Source organism: Aspergillus melleus, assembly GCF_016097325.1.
Source record: "Aspergillus melleus strain CBS 546.65 chromosome Unknown contig5, whole genome shotgun sequence".
Classification (NCBI taxonomy): domain Eukaryota; kingdom Fungi; phylum Ascomycota; class Eurotiomycetes; order Eurotiales; family Aspergillaceae; genus Aspergillus; species Aspergillus melleus.
The window spans coordinates 1899922-1922751 of record NW_025763374.1 but is presented as its reverse complement, the minus strand read 5'-3'; the positions used below and the strand labels follow the sequence as shown (position 1 = coordinate 1922751).

The 22830-nt window shown below is 49.5% G+C and overlaps 10 protein-coding genes across 10 annotated transcripts; 7 read left to right on the top strand and 3 right to left on the bottom strand.

Annotated features, from left to right (window-relative positions):
* Nucleotides 1–1760: 1760 nt before the first annotated feature.
* On the top strand, nucleotides 1761–2474 carry LDX57_009094 (uncharacterized protein; the record flags this gene model as incomplete). Its single annotated transcript, XM_046090816.1, has 1 exon — nucleotides 1761–2474. One exon carries the CDS (start codon nucleotides 1761–1763, stop codon nucleotides 2472–2474), a length of 714 nt encoding a protein of 237 aa, XP_045946791.1.
* A 974-nt stretch (nucleotides 2475–3448) lies between these two features.
* LDX57_009093 (fungal specific transcription factor domain-containing protein) lies at nucleotides 3449–5158 on the top strand (the record flags this gene model as incomplete). The annotated part of the gene is made up of 1 exon (XM_046090815.1): nucleotides 3449–5158. One exon carries the CDS (start codon nucleotides 3449–3451, stop codon nucleotides 5156–5158), a length of 1710 nt encoding a protein of 569 aa, XP_045946790.1.
* Nucleotides 5159–5963: 805 nt separating this feature from the next.
* LDX57_009092 (uncharacterized protein) lies at nucleotides 5964–6485 on the top strand (the record flags this gene model as incomplete). Its single annotated transcript, XM_046090814.1, has 1 exon — nucleotides 5964–6485. One exon carries the CDS (start codon nucleotides 5964–5966, stop codon nucleotides 6483–6485), a length of 522 nt encoding a protein of 173 aa, XP_045946789.1.
* Nucleotides 6486–6880: 395 nt separating this feature from the next.
* On the bottom strand, nucleotides 6881–7176 carry LDX57_009091 (uncharacterized protein; the record flags this gene model as incomplete). Its single annotated transcript, XM_046090813.1, has 2 exons — nucleotides 6881–7085; nucleotides 7136–7176. 2 exons carry the CDS (start codon nucleotides 7174–7176, stop codon nucleotides 6881–6883), a joined length of 246 nt encoding a protein of 81 aa, XP_045946788.1.
* Nucleotides 7177–8032: 856 nt separating this feature from the next.
* On the top strand, nucleotides 8033–8440 carry LDX57_009090 (uncharacterized protein; the record flags this gene model as incomplete). Its single annotated transcript, XM_046090812.1, has 2 exons — nucleotides 8033–8075; nucleotides 8127–8440. 2 exons carry the CDS (start codon nucleotides 8033–8035, stop codon nucleotides 8438–8440), a joined length of 357 nt encoding a protein of 118 aa, XP_045946787.1.
* Nucleotides 8441–9567: 1127 nt separating this feature from the next.
* On the top strand, nucleotides 9568–11710 carry LDX57_009089 (FAD-binding oxidoreductase; the record flags this gene model as incomplete). Its single annotated transcript, XM_046090811.1, has 7 exons — nucleotides 9568–9657; nucleotides 9718–10139; nucleotides 10206–10226; nucleotides 10285–10450; nucleotides 10507–11187; nucleotides 11254–11484; nucleotides 11540–11710. 7 exons carry the CDS (start codon nucleotides 9568–9570, stop codon nucleotides 11708–11710), a joined length of 1782 nt encoding a protein of 593 aa, XP_045946786.1.
* Nucleotides 11711–14467: 2757 nt separating this feature from the next.
* LDX57_009088 (uncharacterized protein) lies at nucleotides 14468–16225 on the top strand (the record flags this gene model as incomplete). The annotated part of the gene is made up of 4 exons (XM_046090810.1): nucleotides 14468–14876; nucleotides 14956–15093; nucleotides 15189–15997; nucleotides 16055–16225. 4 exons carry the CDS (start codon nucleotides 14468–14470, stop codon nucleotides 16223–16225), a joined length of 1527 nt encoding a protein of 508 aa, XP_045946785.1.
* An 885-nt stretch (nucleotides 16226–17110) lies between these two features.
* LDX57_009087 (uncharacterized protein) lies at nucleotides 17111–18598 on the bottom strand (the record flags this gene model as incomplete). Its single annotated transcript, XM_046090809.1, has 3 exons — nucleotides 17111–18151; nucleotides 18211–18480; nucleotides 18539–18598. The coding sequence occupies 3 exons, from the start codon at nucleotides 18596–18598 to the stop codon at nucleotides 17111–17113; spliced, it is 1371 nt and encodes a 456-aa protein (XP_045946784.1).
* Nucleotides 18599–19350: 752 nt separating this feature from the next.
* Nucleotides 19351–20883, bottom strand: LDX57_009086 (NAD(P)/FAD-dependent oxidoreductase; the record flags this gene model as incomplete). The annotated part of the gene is made up of 2 exons (XM_046090808.1): nucleotides 19887–20883; nucleotides 19351–19838 (listed from the first exon to the last, which is right to left on the bottom strand). The coding sequence occupies exons 1-2, from the start codon at nucleotides 20680–20682 to the stop codon at nucleotides 19351–19353; spliced, it is 1284 nt and encodes a 427-aa protein (XP_045946783.1). The 5' UTR covers nucleotides 20683–20883.
* A 653-nt stretch (nucleotides 20884–21536) lies between these two features.
* On the top strand, nucleotides 21537–22733 carry LDX57_009085 (uncharacterized protein; the record flags this gene model as incomplete). The annotated part of the gene is made up of 1 exon (XM_046090807.1): nucleotides 21537–22733. One exon carries the CDS (start codon nucleotides 21537–21539, stop codon nucleotides 22731–22733), a length of 1197 nt encoding a protein of 398 aa, XP_045946782.1.
* Nucleotides 22734–22830: the final 97 nt, after the last annotated feature.

The following is a 22830-nucleotide window of genomic DNA, read 5'->3' as shown; positions in this document are numbered from 1 at the left end:
TAGATGTCCCGTACCTGCCTACGTAAAAGCTTGCGGTCATGATTCCTTTTCCGAGTGGAGTCTGGTGGCGGAGCTGTGCCTGGGGATTTGCATCGGTGGCTTGCTTCTGTGGATTTATTTTATCATTTATGTGTAGGGCTGAGGGTGGCGAGGCATATGGGTTTTCTATATCAGAATCCTCATAATCTGAAAAGTGTTACGGTGTGCACATCAGGACAAGCATATTGGGCCGTGCAATTGCGCGGCGATATCATTTCTTATAAAAGAGCTAGTTTATTAATTATTGTAATTGTATTTTTTTTTTTTAAAAAAGTTATAAGATCTACCAATGGAATATAGGAAACCGATGTGTACAGCAAGCGCATACATAATCAGAAACCTACATGTAGAGCACATACACATATAGAAGCAAGCCCACATATTGTATTGAACCGACGCGGAAAACACGCGCAAGAATAGTGATTGATTGATCGATCGATAGATCCGAGCTTTATCCTTCAAAATCAACATCAACTCTCTGTTGCAGGACTTAAAAAAGTAGTAGGGCCTTCCTCGCTTGGACCTATGAATTGTGTACTTAGATAGAGCAAATGCATGAAAACGATAAGGGCATTAAGTAACATTGTGATAGTTATCTTGCCTATACCTGCTTATCCAAGGCGAATTATAGAATTAATATCCGTAAAAGAATTACATGTAGCTCGTTTTTTATAATCTTCTTATCACATATAAGACTGGGAAGTCATATAATCATCAATGACTCTACTACACGTGTAGGTATTAGAATCATACTGCTTTATAATCAATAGAAAAGCGTAACTAAAGCAATCGGCTCGCATTCTGCAGGGACCGGGTGCACCGCAGTGGTCATACTGGATGATGAGATAAGCAGATATCTTGATCGAGACTGGAACGAGTACCTGATGTAGAGAGAATCGAGGTCTTCCAGGGTGTTGCCTATCTAAAAGGTGAGAGGTAAGCGAGCAAAATGCTTGGCAGCTTGCCTCAGGCACACGAACGCCCACAATAGTATCATCCCAGTCCGAAAGCTTGGTTTATGGTACTTATATCTAGTAGATTCTACCATATAAAGGCAAACTTTCTTCTTCTTTAATAAGGCCATAGTGGGCAAAAGGCGTGGAATATTATTGCTATAGATAGTCCTTCGTACGCCTTAACCTTCATCTAGAAGCTCATAGCCGGGAGGCCCTAAAGGTCACAGTAATAGAAAGATATAATGCAGCCTAGGGGCTATACCTAGATGTAACGTACAAGGAAACCGACAGGTCGGAAAGCTTCGGCCACGAATATGCATTTTCTGGTAAGGTGGTATCCGGATTCAGCAAGAACCGAAAACGGCTTCCCCTACCTTGGTCCAGCCGCCTGTCAATATAAGGTTAAGGTTTTCGAACCATGGCCCATACTTTTGATTACTTCATGATGATCTTTATATATAGTAGTAATCTTAACATAGACGGAAACGGAAGTCAGTGTAGCTTTTGTGTAGTATATTGGACTTAAGATGACCATGAGGTCTGTAGAGCCGTCATAGACTGCCCAAAGCTAAGACAACTCATGACATCGTTGACTGCAGATGAGATGTTATTCTTTTGATGTTACGTAGACACACTCTTCAATATCCAGCCTTCATAGAAGCCATACAATACTACTTAAACACCGACGAGTCTCACTGAAAACGAGAAATATTCACTCATTAACAATATTCACTTGTCGAATCATCACCCATAACTGCCATCAACATGTTGATTTCCTCTTGCCACCTCTGGACAGCCGCATTGGCCATCTGCTCCGCAAGTGCTTACCATGTTCCACCCGATCAAACCGGCCTTGACACCCACGCGTTCGATGACCCAGCAGCTCTCGTCCATCAAGCGCCTCATGATGGCAACCTTGTCTACGAAGTCGACCGAGCCCAAGTTAATAACTTCGACGATGATGACGACCCGGCCTATGCAGCGGGCAACGGTACCAGTCTGGAGTACGGGAAATGCTACAGACTGCAAGACGACGACCTCTGGCTGGGAGGAGATTCTACCGCATGGAATTACTACACCTTCGGGCGCCGTTCAAACGTTCAAACTTTCCAACTCTGCAAGAATATGAGAGACTGCCAGAGGCAGAATTCGAATGACCAGGAAATTAGGGAAGGCGGCAAGTTCTATCTTTGGGACTTCCGTGGCAACCATTACTCGAAGAACGGGGAATTTGCCGCCTGCAACAACTTGGGTAACTTCTATGCAGCCGGAGGTTCCTACAAGAACTACGCCCAGTTCCAGGTATTCACTGATGACTGTCCTAGTGGCGGTTATTTCTGCTATCTTACGCTCAATCTGGTGGGCCAGTCGTCTGGAAATAATGGACTGCAAGTCGCTGGTGATAAGTTTAGGAATGATTATACCGGAAGTACTGTCACGCTGCGCTTCAAAGAAGTCAAGTGCCCCGAGGACCCTTGAGGATAGTGAGGATAGCGAAAATAGTCATCGTTTCTCTTGTGCTTATGCAATAGGTGGGAGCATCATACGGGGTGGGAAGCCTAGTGGCAAGTTTGTTGTGATGTGAATTAGTTCTTTCAAGAGCAATACGATAATGAAACCACTGGTATATGAGAGGCCTGTAACAAGACGTAAATAATGGCTCGTGTTTGACTTGCTTGATAATGAGCCGATTATTCATGACCAGGTAGGCCTTGTGACTATATCCATGTGGTTTCCCATCTTCAAACATGATTCCTTTGTTGATACACCGGACATAAGCTCCTTTATATCCGAGTCTTAACACGTGCCGGTTTCCCAAGGGACTAGACGAATCCTGCATTACGAAACCCATCCATTTTCATCTCCCTGGAAACGTATCTATCGATGCAAGATGCTCACTCCATTCTCTATCCCTAGACAAACCCAGGTAAGTCGTTCTCGACCACAGTCCCAACCCAAACGAGCCCAAGTCCCTCGGGCTTGCACCTGGTGTCGCGTCCATCGAGTCAAATGCGATCGAAATCAACAATGTCGGAACTGTCAAAAGAGGGGAGGTGACTGTGACAGGTCCTCGGCCAGGGATGAGATCTTGACAGTCCCACGCGCGGCGAGGTACGTGAATCGCCATTTGGCTGTGCAGGCTAACCGTAGCTGATAGGGAGATAGAGCGCTTGACCAAGAGGGTGAGGGAGTTGGAGGCGCAGGCACAGGCGCAGAGGCCGCAGAATTCTACTGCCGTTGAGCCAAGCAGTCAGCAAGCTACGCCTCCCAGTGCCCCCCTGGACCCGTTACAAGGACATGGAGGAGCCAGACTGCGCTGGGAAGGTGTGCATACCCGGAGTGCCAAGTTGAACCAGACGCAATATTACGGCCCCTCGTCGTCGTTCTATTTCATTGCGCGCGTCAGCTCTTACCTCGGCTCTGTCTTTGGTCAGCCCACCTCGGAGTATTACATGCAGCCGAACTCGGCGAGCAGGTCTTTTGCGAGTCCAAACAGTGCCCAGCCCGATAAAGCATCGGCCCTCCGCGAATCCGGACAGGCGATCGATGACCTGCCAGAAGATCCAACGGGGGACTATCTGACGGAGATCCAAGAAGACTACTTTCTCGGCCTCTATTGGCACTCGTATCATTGTACGTATCAGATCTTGGACGAGGCGGAGTTCCGTCAACACTATCGGTCATTGTGGACGGGGTCTGGTCCTCGAAAGCCGTCTGCTCTGGTTGATATTGTGCTCGCCCTGTGCATGCAGTATGGTGTCTCGTTCCTCTCGCGCAGCGAGACCGACGGCTTCAAAACGGACGTGGATAGCACTGATGCCACCATCGCCGGGAGGGCGCTGTACCGTCGATCCCAAGCATTGTTGAAAAACGAATTGGAGAGTCCATCCATATTCACCCTGCAGTGTCATATGTTCACGGTTGTCTACCTGTGCAATGCCTCGTTCCAGAACATGGCGCATAATCTACTTGCTCTTGCAGTGCGCACGGCTCAAATCTTGGGCTTGCACCTGGAACCCCCCGAGGATCTCCCTCGACAACACAAAGAGCTGCGCAAGCGGCTATGGTGGACATTGTACGCAGTGGAGGTCAAAACATGCATGAAGCTCGGTCGGCCCTGGTCTGTACAAATGGCGGACATCTCCTGCAGCTTGCCTTCTGATGACCGGGATCTTGTTTTCCTCTCAGGGTCCAATTTCGCTTGCATCGGCGAGACTACCTGGCTGACGTACAGTGTGCAGCTCGGGAAACTGGTCATGTCAGCCCGGGGCGTCTATGTTGCGTTTTTCGACAAATGTGCCGATATCTTGACCAAGACCGGTGGGAAGAGTCTGTATACTGATCCTACGTCGTTGGAAACATGCGCCGAGTTCCTTCTTTCGTGCCTAGAATGCATGCATAATTGGCTGGACACGGTACCCGACGCACTCAAGACAAAACGCAAAGATGGCACAGCCGCATTCGCGACGGAAAACGTGTGCTTGGAAATCGAGCGTTTCGCACCCGAATGGCTCCAACGACAGCGCGTCCTTCTCGAGCTACTGTATCATAACCTGTCTATGAACCTCTGTCGGCCCTTCATCTGCTTCCCCACATCGAAAGCAACGGTAACGCCAAACGCCGACACCCTCGCAACCAAGAGCGTCCACCACGCAATGGCTCTTACACACATCATGTATCAGATGATCACCGAGACCAAGCTCCTGAATGGCTGGCACGAGGCTTTCCAGTGGCAGTGGAATGCCGCCTTATCGATGGTCGGGTTCGCTCTAGCGTACCCTTTCCGTCCGATCACCCCGACAGTCCGCGACGCCATCGACACCGCTATCGCTGTGTTCGAAATCATGGGGAAGAGCTTTGCCGTCGCGGCCAGCGCCGCGAACGTCACTCGGGATGTCGCCGCGAAGGCCGACTTTTTAGTCCAGCGTGCGCACGGCGGTAATGCCGCGCGGGCGCTCTCACCTCCGGAGGATCATGACCTGGGTGCTCAATCAGCGGGATTGTCCTTTGCTGGTATCGACGCACAGGACCTCCCGGCTGGGTTGGACGATTCGATGGGCTTGGCGTTTACGGTTGATTCGTTTACAAGTTTCGAGCCGGTTTACGCGGGGAACTTGTTTGATATGTGGACAGTGCCGGAGTTGAATTTCGACGGTTTTTAAACTTGAGGAAGGGAGGTAGAAAGGAAGATTCGCCTCTATCAGATGTTGTCTGGCGTGCATTCATTTTCTCATCTTGGTTTATTTTAGAGGCGTCTTTTCGGCATGATATCTTGATTTTGTATTTTGTCTTCTTTGCCCTTTTCTTTCCAAGAATTTACATCTAGAACACCGTTCTCAAATGCAATCCGGAAAATACGAACAGGCTATACAACCATAACGTACACCACCGCTCGATCGCCCATCCTCAGAAGAACATGATTAACTGGCGGGTCATTATTTCCCAAAATCGCCACCAGTTCGCCCCAACTCTGTATACCACCGCAGTGCCCGTGCAAGCAACTAGCTCCTGTTAATTAGCCTGAGCTATTAAAGTAGTCACAGATAGAACGACACAGGGAAAGCTGACAAACCGCTGCTCCCTACTAGTTATTCGCTGACAAGGATTACGTCAGTACGGATTCGTAGCCCATGACGTCAAGATTCGGTACTCCCTATCATCCGTCATGGATGTATTGTCCCAGTTGCCATTGAACAACCTACCTACATCTTATGTACAGTACAACCGATTTGGTCATTTCATGACAGTCTATATCCGCTGTCTGCGTGGATAGCTCGTGACGAAAGCCCAGTGTTGTGTTCACTATACTGTTAGTGCCTGACTTGCAATTCCATTCGCTTTTGCTGAACCGTACAGTCTGGAAGATTATCCAACCTTTCTACGTTAAAGAAAAGAAAACAAGCAAACTACAAGATAAAGCCAGAAAGGAGTACACAGTCGATCAACATATCCATACACCATACAATAATGTGGAAACGAACCATCCCCACCGTCCGGAAAACCGTCTCCGAGAGGCTACTAAGCACCAGCACCAGCCGAAGCCCTCGCTCCCTACGCCCTGACAACCCCATCCTCACGACCCCCCAACACCCCCGGACCCTAAGCACAACACCCCTCCTCCGCAAAGAGAATCCCAAAACATACGACAGCAACGAGCGCGAAAAGCTCGACCCGATGAGCAACGAAGTCACGAAATCCGGCACCGACGACGAAGTAGCGCGTTCCTCGACCTCCTACGATTCATCGAACACAGCGCCCGAGAGTGAACTCGCGGCCGGCGAGAAACAACGCATGGAGGAAGGGAAGCCTGGGAATCCGCTTGATGTGAGCCCGGCGAATCCGGAGGTTAGTGCGTGGAGGAGGCCGACGGAGGGGCAGCCGGAACAGGGGCGTGAGAAACAGCGTGGCCAGACGGGGAGAGGTACGGTGAGGAAGAATCGGAAGGTTGAGGTTAAGGAGGATGGGTCGCATGTTGCGTATAGTCAATAGATGAGAAGGTGCGTTGTGTGTTTGCTGGCTACGTATGTATACCGGCATGGCTGTTCTTGTTTGAAGGGGTTGGCGTTTTTGGCTCTTCTTTGCGATAGGTAAAATTGGGCATCGTTGTGCCCTGGATATACGTGAACTGCTTCAAGACAGATAAGTTTACAAGAGCATATCCCATTTGGTCCTTAGTATAGTGTATGCGTATAATTTACATGAGACTCGTAGAACAGTGTACACCGTAGTAAATGGCCGATACCTCGCTATGTAGCGGGAGTAATGAAGGTAAGGTTATAAGGATGCGAACAAGAAGGTAGACTGCTTGTTTAGGTCAAGGAACAGCAAGTAAAGATAAGGCCCAACGAACGTGAACAGTTTTCAATAGAACAGCAAAACCTCGACTATTTCTGATGCGATGGTGCGCGGCCCGGCGAGGCCTCACCCGGCTTGCCACCGCTCATAGTCTGGATGTCCTGCTCCGAGACCACGGCACGTTCGCCTCTCCTTCCTGCGAACTGATCTCCCTGTCTTGGACTCTGGCTGCGGAATGCAAGCCAGCCACTGCCTATGACAGCGACTATGCTGAATAGCGCTATGTTACGGGATCTGCTGATATTAGTTTTGAGAATATCGCGGATTTACAGGTGAACACTTACCGCACCGCTTGCGGACGGCCTTGCGTGATTGAAGTTGGCATTTTGAAGGAAATCTTATATGAGTATGGGAAGTTAGAGTATCATTGCTTCTTCTGATTGAGGTGACACTTTGACCACATGTGGTTATATAGGGTTGGTTTTGTAGAGACTAGGATGTACGTCAGTCACCTGTCATTGTCAGACCACTTATGCATCGGTGATATGTTTAGTGCTTGGAAAAGCGTTGAAACGGTCAACGAGAACCTTGGGTCGCGTAAGACATCATGCTGACGTAAGTATAACTTTTCGAACAAAGAGAAGGAATGAATGGATGTGATAGTAGTTAGCCAAATAACCAATGTGGGGGCTTGGTAAGATCGCTTTATGCATAGATCAAGTGCATCAATTGCTTGATTTTTGTACGACTCCGGCACATATAGTAAGCCGAGGGTACATGCCGTGCTGAATAGTCTATATTTAATAGGCTTTTTGATTCTACGCTGAACAATGATAGGGGCTATATATGGCAGATGATCTTCTCTGCTATTGCTCTACTTGGGCCCACCTTTATCTTAGATCTGGTTATGTATTCATCCCTCGTGATTTCCGTCATACGCTGAGTAGACAGCGATCCGCCACAACCAAAGGCCAAATGACCAAGATTCTCCTGTAAATTTATTCCAATGCAAGAAAGACAGGAAACTATGCGAGTGTGGGTCTTCCTATATCTACTTGCTTCGAGTAACTAGCAGTAATGACTTTGTCATTGGTGACATGGTGACATGGTGACAAACCTATGAAGTCATCCACCATCAACCGCAACCAACAGTGACCATATATGAATCGCCAGAGTGACTGAACACCACAACCCCCCATGAATTATCTGCGTCAAACAATATTTAATTCCTAAAATCAACCATGTCTCTATTCATCAGACAATTCAGATCCCGCATTCCACGTGGTATTATCGTCCTACCCCTACTTATCTCCGGGGTTACTAACTTATTGATAGTTTCTCGCGTACAAGCGGTCGCCATCCGCGCTCAATCATCTCAAGTCGCAAACCCTCGTTCCAGTAATCCGGAATCGCAAGCGATTAACGTCTCCCGGGGCAAGGAGTCGCGCCACGACGATACACCTGATTCACGATCCGTCCAGTCTCCCATCTCAAGCCAATCCGGCCCGACGAGCGAAACGCACGAAGGCGAGGAAGCGACAACTACGACGGAGCAGGTGCATAATGATCCGAACAAGCCAGCGGGAGAGAAGAGGCGAAATGTCGAACAAGCAGGAAGGAGACCGATGGGTCCCGAGGATGAGAAATAGGGGGATGGGTCTAGATGGGTATGCCTGATGAGGAATGTTTGAGTATTGTTGTGTTGTCATTGTTTGCACAATTTACATAGTGTAATAATAAATCAGTAACCATTGTATATCCAATTGCTATCTATCGATCGAGGCTTTAAAGCGTTGCATAACTCATGAGTAAAGATTTCTCACCGAAGGAACTCTAATTGCCGGGCATTGTTGGAATATATTGGTTGACCAACGATTATGACCCAGGGGACTGGCGAAGGAAGATTGAGGTGTGCAGGGTAGAAACAAGAAATGATGAGATAGCTTCCGGTGAGAAGTAGTTTTTCATCACCTAACTCATGTAACACCCATCTTTCTTTTCGTTTAGGGCAGTAATTCCAATTCGGGACAGGCACCTTCATGCTGCGTTCCGTAGGCATTGGACTTTTCCGAATAGTCACACCCCTTACTACTCTGCGATCTAACTTGCTAAGCCAGGGGGGTATGATAGTATGCCCAATAAGGAAGAACTGATAGGAATGGTTGTAACACAATTGCTGATGGAGCAGACTGACCCTTAATTCGGATTAAGCGGGTTTAACTTGTGCACAAGAGAAACAGAAGTCGCAGTATTATGTCCTAGAAGGCTAGAATAGTACGACTAGATGAAAACCATGGATTGTTGCTGCCAACTACCATGGATGAACCTTACCGCATATAGTCAAGCAGTACGAAAACGACGGCGATCGATCCACAACTAATAGTGCCGAAGAAATGAGACGCACCCACAACTGCAGTAACGAACCAGGAGTCGATACAGGGCATTAGAGACTCATTAGATGGGTTACCCCGTACTGTCCTACACAAATGAGTCTAATAGGTAGCTTGACTCTTGCCACTAGCTCCACTGTCATCTCTTGGATGATACTGCAAAAACATATCGAATGCCGATCCACAACTTCAGCTATACTCCGTATGCTGTGCCTAGTACGAGTACGACTTGGCAATGTCATTCTAGAAGCTTGCTTCCAGGACTTACTACGAGGGGCGCACGGAGGGTACCCGCAAAGTTACTATTTAAGACACAGCACACAGCACCCCGACGGTATGTGAAGAATCAAGGCTTGAAAAAACCAAAACAATTCACTCCTTGTACGATGCGTTTGTCTCTCTTCCAAGTCGCCCTCTCAATTTTCTCGCTGAGTGGTGGCCTTGTTGCGGCCTCTTGTGCTTCAGAGTGCAAATGTGTAAGCACACCTTGCTCTCTCTCCTTGCGCTGTATTCATGCTCATGGTTCTGTTCTACAGAGTCCGTCTGACCCCTGCTGGCCATCATCGGCTGAATGGGCGTCTTTGAACGACACTCTCTCCGGACGTTTGATGAAGACCGTGCCACCCGCCTCGGCCTGCTACAAATCCGAAAGCAACTACAATGCGACAGATTGCGAACGTATTGTCGAAGAGTGGACCGCATCAGTCTTCCACTCTTCTAGTCCGTTTAGTGTTCTGGACCCGATCTGGTCTGGGGACGCCTGTCCCCCTCTGTACCCGAATGGCACCGGCATCACAGGAGACCCTCACGCGGCCTCCAAAGGATGCGGATTGGGAAATCTCTCGCCTTACGTGGTGAACGCCACTTCTGCAACTCACGTACAGACTGCGCTGCGGTTCGCCAAGGAGAATAATCTCCGCATCAATATCAAAAATACTGGACATAACCCTGAGAAGAGGTGAGCTGGGTCGCTTGATTCTTCTAAATCGATAAACAATATGGTAGATGCTAACGTCATGCATAGCTCGGCCTATGGAAGCTTAAGGTATTTTCTTTTTACTCTCACCCTGGCCTCCGATGTGAGAAGTCGCTAACATTCGCAGTATCTGGACTCATAATATGAAGGAATTCAAATTTCACAAGTCGTTCAAAGCATGCGAGATCTCCGAGCCTCAGATGGCAGGTACCGTCGGAGCAGGAGTCCAAGATGACGAATTGTTCGAAAAGATGGCTAAGCATAACGCCATTGCCGTGGGAGGCACGAACTCGGTAACCAAGGCTCCTTTATCAACATCTTCCAGAATTTCTGATCTAACACAAACCAGGACGTCGGAGTCGTCGGATGGGCCCTTGCCGGTGGCCACGGATACGCCACGGGTCAGTACGGCATGGGAGCCGATTCCATTATCGAGGCGGAACTCGTCACACCTGAGGGAGAGGTCTTGACGGTCAACGAGTGCCAGTACCCCGATTTGTTCTGGGCTATTCGTGGAGGAGGAGGCAGTACCTTTGGCGTAGTTCTTACGGTCACCGTCAAAGCTCATCCCATGCCTTCTGTCGGTATCGTGAACTTCGACGTGTCGCCGCGAAACCACACCTCTTCTAAACAGTGGTGGACCAACGTCGCCAGTCTGCACAAGGAAATGGCAGAGCTGCAAGATGCTGGCTACGCTGGATACTACACGATCAGCGGGCCCCCTATGCTCTTCCACAACACCATCCTAGCATACAATGTCAGCAGCGCTGAGCAAGCGAGGAAGCTGGTCCAGCCCTTGGAAAAAGCACTCGATCGAGCGAATGCCACCGTCAAGACAGAGATTTCTGCGCTTTGGACCGAGTCTTGGTACGAGCTGATTGAGAAACTGGGATCATTGGCGGACGCAACCGATGTGGGCACCAAGCGTAGCGTCAGAGCTTCTCGACTGGTAACGCGAAAAGCTATCGAAAACACGACGCTTTTTGCGCAAACGTTGGAAAGGATTGGTCCTCAATTTACCGAACCAAAGGTATGTCGCCCAGCTCGGAGCTCACTGAGTCTACCTGGATATCACGAATTCTGACGAATACTTCAGAACGGTGTTTCAAACCCGTCTGTGTCAGGAACTATGACCGTGGGCAAAACACCCGTAGACAATGCACTCAACCCCGCCTGGCGCGATACTGTCGTTCACTTGATCACAGAACAGCTCTGGGATGATACTCTGTCGGAAAAGATTGCCAACGAGACCGTTCATGATATGACCTATGGCAAAGGGTATGCCCTCCGGCAATTGGCACCAGATAGCGGAGCCTATATCAACGAGGTATTCTAATCTCAACCTAGTTCATATTAACAAGCGAGCTAATCGATCATTTCAGGCAAATCCCTACGAGCCCAACTGGCAATGGTCCTTCTGGGGACCTAATTACCCTCGTCTACATGCCATCAAGCGGAAATACGACCCTAACAACCTTCTTTGGTGTCGCACTTGCGTTGGCAGTGAGCAGCTCGTTCAACAGCAGAGTGGAAGTCTGTGTAAGAACCTGTAAAAAGGCAAGGCCTTTTTGTACTCAAAGAGGCCTTCTCGGGCCGATCTACTATTGTCATCACTCACTCTCTTGACCTTGATAATCAAGGCCGAAATTTCCTATCTTCTGTCTTGCTCTACACGCTCCTCACTAATTCTTCTTCTCATATACATCAATATTATTTCATATTAAAATTGAATTCTCCACTATGAAGTGTCTATATATACCATTAAGGTTTCGCAATTCGGCGGAGATGGTTTGGGATCAGGTCAGAGATATCTAGAACACGAGAACGAAGCAAGAGTTATCATTGCTGAGTATTAGACCGCAGGCAATTTTCGAATTCAGTTTTCGTACTCACCGTTTTGAATGTTAAAGAGGATCTTGATTTGGATGATTCTTGTGTTAACTCATGATAAAGAACAATCCAGCGGATAGGCGCGGAATAGTTCCAGTTTCATTAGTGTACCGATGTTGCATACATATTACTATCGCCTGGTAACATTATTTAGTGGAACAGGGTGAAGAACAAGAAAGGAAAGAACAGGTGAGATCTAGTATAAACAGTATTATTCATGCGCTTAAAGACATTCGCCTTCTAGGAAGATCATCTACGCTTGTCCTTGAAGAGAAAGCTATGTCTATAGTAGTTCGCTGATTTTACGATAGCAGAGGGGTTAAAGCATAATATTCTATAGAGTTAGTTGTCTCTATTTGCATATGGTCAGGTAACCCCCTTCGACCTACTATACTATTATAACTTCATGCTGTTGCGTAAGTTGCTACTACACTAATAACGAAAGCACCATTAAATCACTAGCCAAGAAGAGCTACTAGGTCACATAAAGTATTGGCATAAAGAAATATCCGATATTTCGCGCATTGACCCAGGATCACATTTCAAAATGATTCTATTGACCAGACAATCCACGAAATCATCCCCACCATCGTATAGTTATAGGATGGGACATATTCCAAGACAACTACATGTCATGATCGACATCTGAGCACCATCCTTACTACACACATACCAAACGAGATATAATATGAGTAACCAGTAACTCCCGCGGAACTACCTATCACCATGTACAACATCAACACTCCCATCAGCCATGACGTCGCCTTCCCCCTGAGCCATCATCTCCAACAAAAGCAAAATTAAACCCACTCGGCGCCCCCGACACCTTGCAGGACCCAAGACGCCGCCGAAACCATCACCCGGACAAGTCATCTCCGCTGCTACCGCCAACCCCAACCTGTCGGGCATACGCTCTCCGACCAATCCCATCTCGCGCATGACCTGAAAAACCCTCCCGCACTACCACCCAAGACATTCTCTTGTCTCGGACGGGGATCGTCGTGCACGCCACGATGCTACTAACCTGCTGTCCGTCCAGTGTAATTATAAGGGGAGTGAGTGAGGGGAAGGTTGTTTTTGACGACGTCGGCTGTTTTAGACGGCCTTGTCTACCGACCTACCTACTACTTCGTGGCTTGTCATGGCTTTCTGTTCATGGGATCTTTTGAGATGTTAATTCGTATCGCGTCTCGTCTTGGCTTGACTTGACCCTCCGCTTGTGCTTTTCTTGAGAAAGCCTCGATGCTACTTCGTACTGCATGGGTATGACTACGTACGACTTAACCCAGGTAAATAAGGTCTACCCCATTCGCCAAGTGACTGCCAAGAGACACGCGGTCTTTGGGGAGCTTCCTTCTTTATCTCCACCCCTCTCGAAACCCTCTAGCTAACTAGATAGGTAGGTAGGTTGGCAAGTCGGTGTAGCTACCCCGGCAAGTAGCAACTCGCAGGCCGGAGCGTCAGATGAGATGCCCCGTACGTGCGGCCGAGAGACTAGAGGGTCCATCCGCCAAGCCTACGGGGGAGGCTGTGCAAAGCTTGGAAAGCTGCATCTGTGTCCGGGGAAGGTGGTACGGTACATACATACGTCTGGGGTAGGTAATGGGTCCGGGTCCGGCCTCCTGGCGCTTACTTTATCGATTTGACTTCTGGCTTTGGCTTTCTGGACTTGACTTGTCCGCCCCTTTGATTGGGCGAGGTCAGGCCCCTGAGCCCGCACGGCGAGAGGACAGTTATGGCGTGATATTTTGGTCGTGGTATTTACTTTGCCCGTGGCGGGCTCCTGTTTTCTTGTTCTTCTCTGTCCTCCTGCTTGGGGAGGGCTTGGGTGTGGTTATGGCGGAGGGGGGGTCGTGTTGGCATGGCTGGGCTGGCGCTCTGGGCGTCTTCTTGTTGTTCAGGTGGCGGGGTGAGATGCTCCTCTCCTTCTCTCCTTTTTTTCTCTCGAGTGGTATGTGGTATGTAATTGCTTTTGGGTTATTGGAAGAGAGAGAGAGTTGGAGAAGGATGTCTGCCAATACTCGAAGTCATTGTTGATCTTGATCTACTTGGCCTTGGACCGGGTGTTTACGGAGGGTGTGTGAACGAGACTGGTCTGTTTGGTTTCTATACCGTATCTATCTGTTTTTCTGGTCTTTGGTCTCCATAATATCCCCGCTGTGGATCTGACAGAAGCGTGGGCGCTGATCTGGGGAAGGTATGCGGGGTGCGTTTCCCCGGTGGTTTTACTGGGGTAGATGCATACATGCTCCGTCCATGCAGATATGAGGTGCAATGGATATGACTCGCTCCGGGTGGGTGAGTGTTGGGTATAAAGACCTCCCCCCTGCTACCAGGTAAAAGGTACCTGTCCATCCCATCTCCTATCTCTCTACCCTTCTCTACCACTACCCTAGTCTTTGACTAGTATACTGAACAAAATGGTCTCAATCCACAACCCCAAATCCCCCCCTCAAACCCTCGATTCCAAAGAAGACCCCAAACCCTCAACCCTCCACCGCGAGTTTACCATCGACGAAGACAACAACAAGAAAGTCGCCCGCTCCGATGAAGACGAAGAAGGCGGCGTCTTCACGTCCACTGCTGGCGGCGACTACTCCGGGGCCCAGAAGAAGACCGATCCCGTGGAGATCAGCCTTGTTCGGAAACTGGACCTCTGGATCATGCCGACGCTGTGGGGTATGTATTGGCTGAATTACCTGGATCGGAATGCGATTGCCCTGGCCAGGTTGAATGATTTGGAAGAGGATCTGGGGTTGTCGAGCTCGCAGTATCAGACTTGCGTGTCGATTTTGTTTGTGGGGTATTTGTTGGGTCAAGTTCCTAGTAGTATGTTTACTTTTCTTACTTTGTTCTGCGTGGCCGCTGGGTGGTGTTTTTGATAAGAGCGAAAGGCTGACAACGGTAGATATGATCTTGACTCGAGTTCGTCCGTCACTCTACATGGCCGGATTCATGGCTCTCTGGGCAATCGTGAGCGCGTTGACCGCACTGGCCAAGGACTTCAAGGGGCTGTTGCTAGTCAGGTTCTTCCTCGGAGTATCCGGTACGTCCTCACCTCCCCTACCAGCCTAACCCTAACAAACCCCCCATACCACTTCCCTAGCCCTAACCAATCACCAACACTAACACCCCCAATAGAAGCCCCCTACTACCCCGGCGCCCTCTACATGCTCTCCATCTTCTACACGCGCAAAGAAATCGCCACCCGCATCTCCATCCTCTATACCGGTAACATCCTCGCAACCGCCTTCGCCGGGCTCATCGCCGCCGGTATCTTCCACGGCATGGACGACCTCGCCAACCTAACCGGCTGGCAATGGCTCTTCATCCTCCAAGGCGCGGTCACCTTCGTCATCGCCGTCCTCTCCATCTTCACGCTGCCTGACGACCCGCTCAAAACCCGATGGCTGACCCCTCAGGAACGGGAACTCGCGCACGCCCGTATCCTCGCGGATACCGTCGGCGCGAGACACCAGACGAGCACCTTTGCGGGTCTGAAAGAGGCGGCGCGGGATCCGAGACTGTGGCTGTTCGCGTTCATGCAACATATGCATCTTGCTGCGAATGGGTTTAAGAATTTCTTCCCGACAGCGGTCGAAACCCTCGGCTTTAACACCACCATCACGCTTGTGCTTACATGCCCGCCATACCTCATCGCGGGGCTCGTCTCTGTCTTCTGGAGCTGGAGTTCCGGTAAATACAACGAGCGCACATGGCATATTACATCTGCCAAGGCGGTCGCGATCGTGGGGTTCGTGCTGGGCTGCGCGACGCTGAATACCGGCGCGCGGTACTTTGCGATGGTGGTGTTTGCGATCGGCACGTATGCGGTGAATAGTATTGTGTTGGGCTGGGTGTCGAGTACGTGTGGGCAGACGAAGGAGAAGAAGGCGTCGGCGTTGGCGATTGTGAATACGATTGCGAATGTGTCGTTTATTTGGACGCCGGTGAGTTTCCTTCGCGTTCCCCGGGAACTGGGAGGGCGTTGAGCTAACTGTTGACAGTATTTGTGGCCGTCGTCGGATGAGCCGCGCTATACGATTGCCATGTCGTCGAGTGCGGCGTTCTCGGTGGCGTGTGCGGCCAGTGCGTGGGTGATGAAGTTCTGGTTGATTAGGGAGAATCGGAAGATTCGGCAGATGAATGATGAGTCGGCGTTGTATTATGCCTACTAGCTGGGATGGGCTGCGGATTACATATTATCTATTGAGCGGATACTTGAGAATATGATGGCACAATTTAGGTCTCTTGATATGAGTTTATGAAACCGATAATCATGAGTTGATTTACTTGCTCACTCGACTTCAACAACACGCTCACCAAACACCGGGAAAACACTTAAGATGCCAGCCTCCTCGACGTGGAAGTTCAACCCCATAATCACTTGGTTCTCCGGACAATTCCATTTCAGAACCTCGTCATTGGAATTTTCAATCTTCAGCTCTCTTTTCGGCTTTGTCAGATGCAGGATACGATCGTAACTAGTAAAAAACTGTAGTCGACGGTTAGCCCTTGTACTTAAGTTGTAGAGACTCTACTTACCCGAAATCTGTGTTGCCCCAAGGTCGGAATTTGCCAGGTATCACTGCTGATGATCGTTTCGCCCGGTTGCAAGCGCAAGGTATGCGGCTTGGGGCCTTTGATGCAGTCCTGCCGGTCAGAGCATGCGACTGTCTGCTGGTCTCCATCAGTGAACAGGAACTCAAGTCTTCTGCAAACTATCCGAGGATCGAGGTCGAAGCTTGCTTTGATCTCAGTGATATCCCTGCTACCCAGGTCCACAAACGCAGTCCAGACCTTCCTTGGAAGAGGAAGCGGGGGGAGGGGCGGGTTACTCGGATCGTAATCTTTGAGTACTTCCCTAGTGACACCCTGGGCCCAACAGGCTTTATAGGTAGCCTGTCTATAATGTATTTCACTATCCAGGGACCTTTTTGGCCACACAGTACCAATGTCGCGTGCTGTACCCGGCGATAAATCCGCGGTAAGAAGTCCGAAGCCAGTGATTGTGCCCTCCTGTTGCTCGTTAGCGCTTCGAAGCCAGACGTTCCCATATAGATTCAATAAGGCAAACTAACCATGAAGTGTCCACACATTCCAACTACACTGAATTGATGATGGGCTGTTTCCAGCCCTTCAAGCCGGAACAGATGTATTTCACCCGTATCACTCCAGGACCCAAGCTTGAAGCGCGGCTCAAAGGGGCTGTCGTTTGTAAGAATGCCCAGTCCGCAAATTCTCTTTATAGACGAGTTTCGAACTGGGTATGACTCAGTATAGAGCGAAAACCCGTGAATCGTTGCCTTTGGGGGGAAGAGAACACTTTGCAGCGAGGGATATCGATGCCCCAGCAGCCGGGGAGAGCGCTTCCCCTTGAGTGCAAATTCAATTCCAGCAATTATTGTACTCTCTGGACTAAAATATATCGTAATACTGCGTATATCAGGCGACTCGTGGATATCTCGAATGAAGAAAGTCTCGGCCTCCTCTTCGTAAGCCTGGAAATCTCGAAAGTAAGGGGTGATGACTTTTTGGAATGTGCGGGACCTGAGCTCCGGCGAAATGGGATTCTTTCCAACAATTGATATGACGGAATTCGCTTGCACACTTTCCACAATCTCTTTGCAGCACATCCAAATCCTGTGGAGGCTCTGGAGACCAATTCTCCTCCCTTGGTTGCGATAATCGTCATACAACAGATCCCGGCTTTGGATTTTGGTAGAGGTCGATCTGAGCTTTCTTAAAAGCTTCTTGTATTTGATTGGCCGAGTGGTCTGTTTCAGAACCCGGTTCAACTCTGGCCACACTGGTAGAAGCCACGGCATATGGAGAAGCATTTGTGATTCCCAGAAACTCTTCGGTAAGTCGGAGGCAAAGGACTTGAATGCCGGACTTGCGGTTGCTAACCCGAGAACCGCCTTGGATGGGAGGAGCTGTAGAATCATGCAGCGCAGTTCCATTGGGAAGCGCACAAACGGATCCTTGTCCTTTGTAGCGGCCGTGCCTGTCGTTATCAGTCCCCTGATTCCAGGATGCTCTCTGCCAAAGCACTCCGAGACAAACAGTCCAAAGTCAATCATCATAGGGTCGGTAACAAGTCGCTAAGTCATCATAATTAGGTAAATATCAATTGAACCAGCGTTCCCATATGACTACTCACCTCCCACGATTTTATAGGCTCCCAGGAATTCCAGATCTGGAACTGTTCTGCGTCCAGGTAACCACCGCAATCCCAATAAGGCCTTCGAGTCCGAGAGAGCGGAATACTTTCCTTAATGGCAAAGATGAGCTCCTGGATATCGACCCCGCTTTCACTGGCCAAGGATTCATGAGCGATATTGAGAATATTCCAGCATGACTCGTGGACAGGAAATGCGTTGTTGTCGCGAATGTCTCTGTCTGACAACCCTGTACGCTGGTCAAACCTGCCCTGTGAGGAACCAGATTAACAATTGGTCCACCGAAAGACTGGCAATAAAGCTACTTACTTCTTTTGTGAGATAATATCCATGGTCATGGTATTCGTCATCACTTTTAGGATCCAGCATTTCGGACTCAACATAGACCACTCGTCCACGCGTCAACCACTAATTCCAATTTATCAGCAATCCGACTTTTATTCCTTATAGTGTAGTGCTTACCTCAAGTTGGCTCTCGCCCAGTATATGAGCATCATAACCATAGCGTATGTCACAATGCCAGAGGTGCTTTCTTCCATAAAATGAAATGTATCGTTCTCATCTCGATCGGCACCACCACACGTACAATCATCGGCTCGTAGCTCTAGAGTTATAGTCTGCTTTTCCCGAGTAGCTGCTGTGGATCCACGTAAGCTCCCATTAAAGAGAGGGCCCCCACATATGCTACAATGAAAGTTACGCCCTCTGCTTTGGTTTGTTGTCAAAGACATTGAGAGCACCAGTAGGGATTGTGGATCTAAAGATAAGTGTTAGAAACAGTGAAGGATAAGGCAAATATTTTGGAAGGAGAGACAGGGCTTAAAGAGATAGGATTGGTGTGCTCGAGTATGTTCTGACCAAGGAAACCGATAGAAAGTGGTGAACAAAAAAGAAACTGAGGACCGACTGCCAGGTCCTTTTATGTAGATGATGACGATATGCAACTGGCATTCTGCTGAGGTCGGTGGTTTCATTTGATTTGAATTGCCAACGGAGAGTCCCTGCATGTGCAGTGGAAGCAATCGTCAACATGCGATGTAGCTGTGTCCATTTAGCATCCGCCCATCACACTCTAACAGATTAAATGAAGATATCGCTTCTATCATTTGCGAGATTCAAGTTCATGCAAAATCCGCGAGCTCGTTCTTTGGAACAAGCGACTCATGTACTCCCCTCTCGGATGCGTGGGATTGTTTCCACGCCCATGCCTCGTCTTTCTGCAGCCCATTGCCGGTCCCATTCAGCACGTTCGCAACATACGTTCCAATCGTAGGCAAGAATTTGTAGCTGTGGAATGAACCACCAACCGCAAGATACAGATTTGCCAGATTTGGATCAGGGTGTCTTATGATACGAGGATGTTGGTCCGAAGAAATCGAGTCCCAGCAAATCCGGTAGAAATCTGGTCGTCGGCCATTCTCCACGAGCTGCGGGAGTCGCGCACGAATCTGCGGCATTGAGTCTTCCTGGAGATTCTTCGGAACTTCCCATTGACTTTTGGATGACGGGACGGAGATTCTGTGACCAGATGGGGTTTGAATGGTGTTTTTGAATGAGGTCGAGAAAGTAAATTTGAGAATTCCCGACTCGGTCGGTGGAATCACCTCGCCTGTGTTCGTTAGCTGTGAAAAGGAAAAATGAAAGATCATCAACACACCCAATCCTCCGTAAACAAACACAGGAAGCTGATTATACACTTCCTTTTCCGACTCTGACAGTTGAAAATGAGCAACCGAGACCCCAGTAGCAGAGACCTGACTTTCCACTCTTTCAGCTTCGGCCAGACCCAGTTCATCTTCCACCGAAGACATCAATTGACTCGTCCAGGCTCCGGTCGCCAGAAGAACCTTGTCAGCCTTGTAGACACGACCGGACTCAGTCTGGACCCCCTCAACCCTCCCATTCCCCAACACTATCCTCTTCGCCTCCCCAACCTGATAATCGACCCCCAGGTTAATAGCCTCCCTCGTCATAACCTGCAAGGCCATTCCAGCATCAACCCACCCCGCCGAGGGATTATAGTAGAATGACCCAAACGACGTAAAATCCGTCCTGCCTAGCACGCTCCATCGCCGCCTGACTTCCTCTTCCGTCAGATCCTCGATGCCGTCTTCCCGCCCACTGTTGCGGAAATTCTCCCTTATGCGCGTCGGCACGTCGCTATCTTTCTCGTCCATGGCTATCCATCCGCTTTGGTGGTAGACTCCGGCGTCGCAAAAGAAGGGGAGGTTTTGCCAAGCTGAGATGGCTTCGAATCCTAGGTCCATGTATAGGGGGTTGGAGTAATCTGCTCGGATGATCTTGTTGATGTCGGTGGATGCTGCGGTGGATGATGGAGGGTCGGCGCGGTCGAGAAGAGTGATGCGGGCGGGATTGGGGGCGTTGAGAGCGAGATGGTATGCTGTGCTGACGCCAAAAATGCCGGCACCGACAATCAGGATGTCTTCTTCCATTGTTGATTGTTTTTGGTTGATGACGTTGTTTGGGTGAGGAAGCGGGGAAGTGGTGAGGGGATCTGGACGTTAGGCGTCTCTCTGATCAAACAGCGCTGAAGATCTTTTCTAAGCACTCCGGAGGTAAGGATACCAGCACGATGATTGAAACAAATAATAGATGGATGATTTTGAATGTCTAGACTAGTTGCAGGAATTCTATTGATTGATGTAGAATGAAAGAGGTTTCTTGGCGCTGCATACATAAAAGGTACCTGTCTTGGCATTGACACCTCAGGCATCTTTTAGATAGTCCTCATTGATTGCATCCAAACTATGAGAACCATCCAAAACTAAGGATTCCAGTATCTCTCCCTGTCAACATAAGCTTACCAATTGTCCGTTATCGGCCGATCCACCTCTGGCTCAGCCAGCCTTTCCATCCAGGGAACCAACCGACATCGCAAGAACGTTACAGCAGAACTAAAAATAGGCCGACGTCCACCTGGAATAGCAACAGATAACATTAAGCAGTTCAGCCACGTCCGAACAACGCGATTATTCATCTCTGCAGAGCCACAGATCGGGCTGATATAAGCCTCTCTTGGGCTGGTAGAGTTCGTCAACCAAACCTTATCTCTCGTTCCTCTCACAACCTTATCTTTCTAGTTCGTATTCATCATCATTATTCCATCGCTGGCTCACGGGTGTTCATCGGCTTCATTCTCGTGAGGAAAGGGGGCAGGGATGGACGTTCTAGATCATCTCCTCTAGTTGAAATTTCTATCATATCTCAAAACACCCACTCACCTATCCAGGCAATCGCAATCACAGCCTCTACCCACCAACAACTTGATGTCAACCAACTGCCCAATATGCACACCCTATCCACCCTCCTAAACTGCATCCCCACCTCCTCGCGCTGCTGTCTCGGCTCCCATAACCCAGAAAGAATCGCAATCACGCAGCACCAACCCGCCTGCGCCCACAAACTCAGCCCCGTGAGCCGTATCCGCGCCGCCCAGATCATCCGCACCTGGGACGCGCTCTTCGCTGTCGAGGCGCCTCTGAGGCAGTGTCTGGCGCAGTTGGCGCCATTGATGCTCTGTGAGCGCGAACATCGGGGAAAGCGTGGGGAGCGGCAGTTGTTGGTGCTGTGGTGGTTGAAGATCATGGCGTGTAGGGATAGCGAGGTTTATTGGAGGGAGAGGGTGGATGTTTTTAGGGAGTTGGGGTGTTTGGAGATTTTGGATGGGGGGTGGGAGGTGGAGGTGGAAGAGGAAGAGGAGGAGGAGGAGGAGGAGGAGAGGAGGGATGGGCCGAGTTCAACTTCAGCTTCGAATTTCAATTCGAACTCAGCTTCGACAACGGCTTCGACAGCAACGAGCTCATCTCAGTCCACCTCGCTCGCTAGCTTACCCACTGCTACGTCTACTGCTACTCCTGCTGCTGTTGCTAGTGATGACAAAACAGCATCCAACATCACCACCCCCCTCTCCCGCCTCCTAACCCCCGAGCAACGAAAAGAACACCAAGCGCAGCATCTCACATCCATCCCAATCACCAACCCCGAAAACAAACCCAACCACCCACAGTTCCCGAAAATAGGCACACCAATGTCCGTCGCACGCACCATCATCGCAAAACACCACGGTCTGGATAGTAGCCACGTCCTGCCCAAATTCCCCGTCCAAGGGGAGTGCGGGATCTGTTTATACGATTTCCGCGTCGCGGGGGGGTCACATGCTCTGTTTGCGGCGATGTTTAGTCCGACTATACATGACCCCGATCATGATCATGAAGCTGATACCCCTGGGGGGAGGGAGAAGAAGAGGAAGAGAGAAATAGTTCAGTGCGAGGTTCAGACTCAGACTCAGAACCAGACTCTGGATAAGGAAGATCTCTGGCCTGGTTACGATTTCACGCGGTGGATCTGGTGCAAGGGAAATTGTGGGACCAGTTATCACAAGGAGTGTATGGGCGAGTGGATTCATATGATGCGGACTGCGAAGAAACCGTATAAGCCTAGTTGGCCGACGTGTCCGAGTTGTAGGATGGATTGGATTTATTGATTTATTTTACTTTATATTTTACCAAGGAGGGTTGAGGATGTGTTTTTGTTGTTGACTGCGTTTCAGGTTCCGAAACGATGCATGCTAAGGTGGGTTA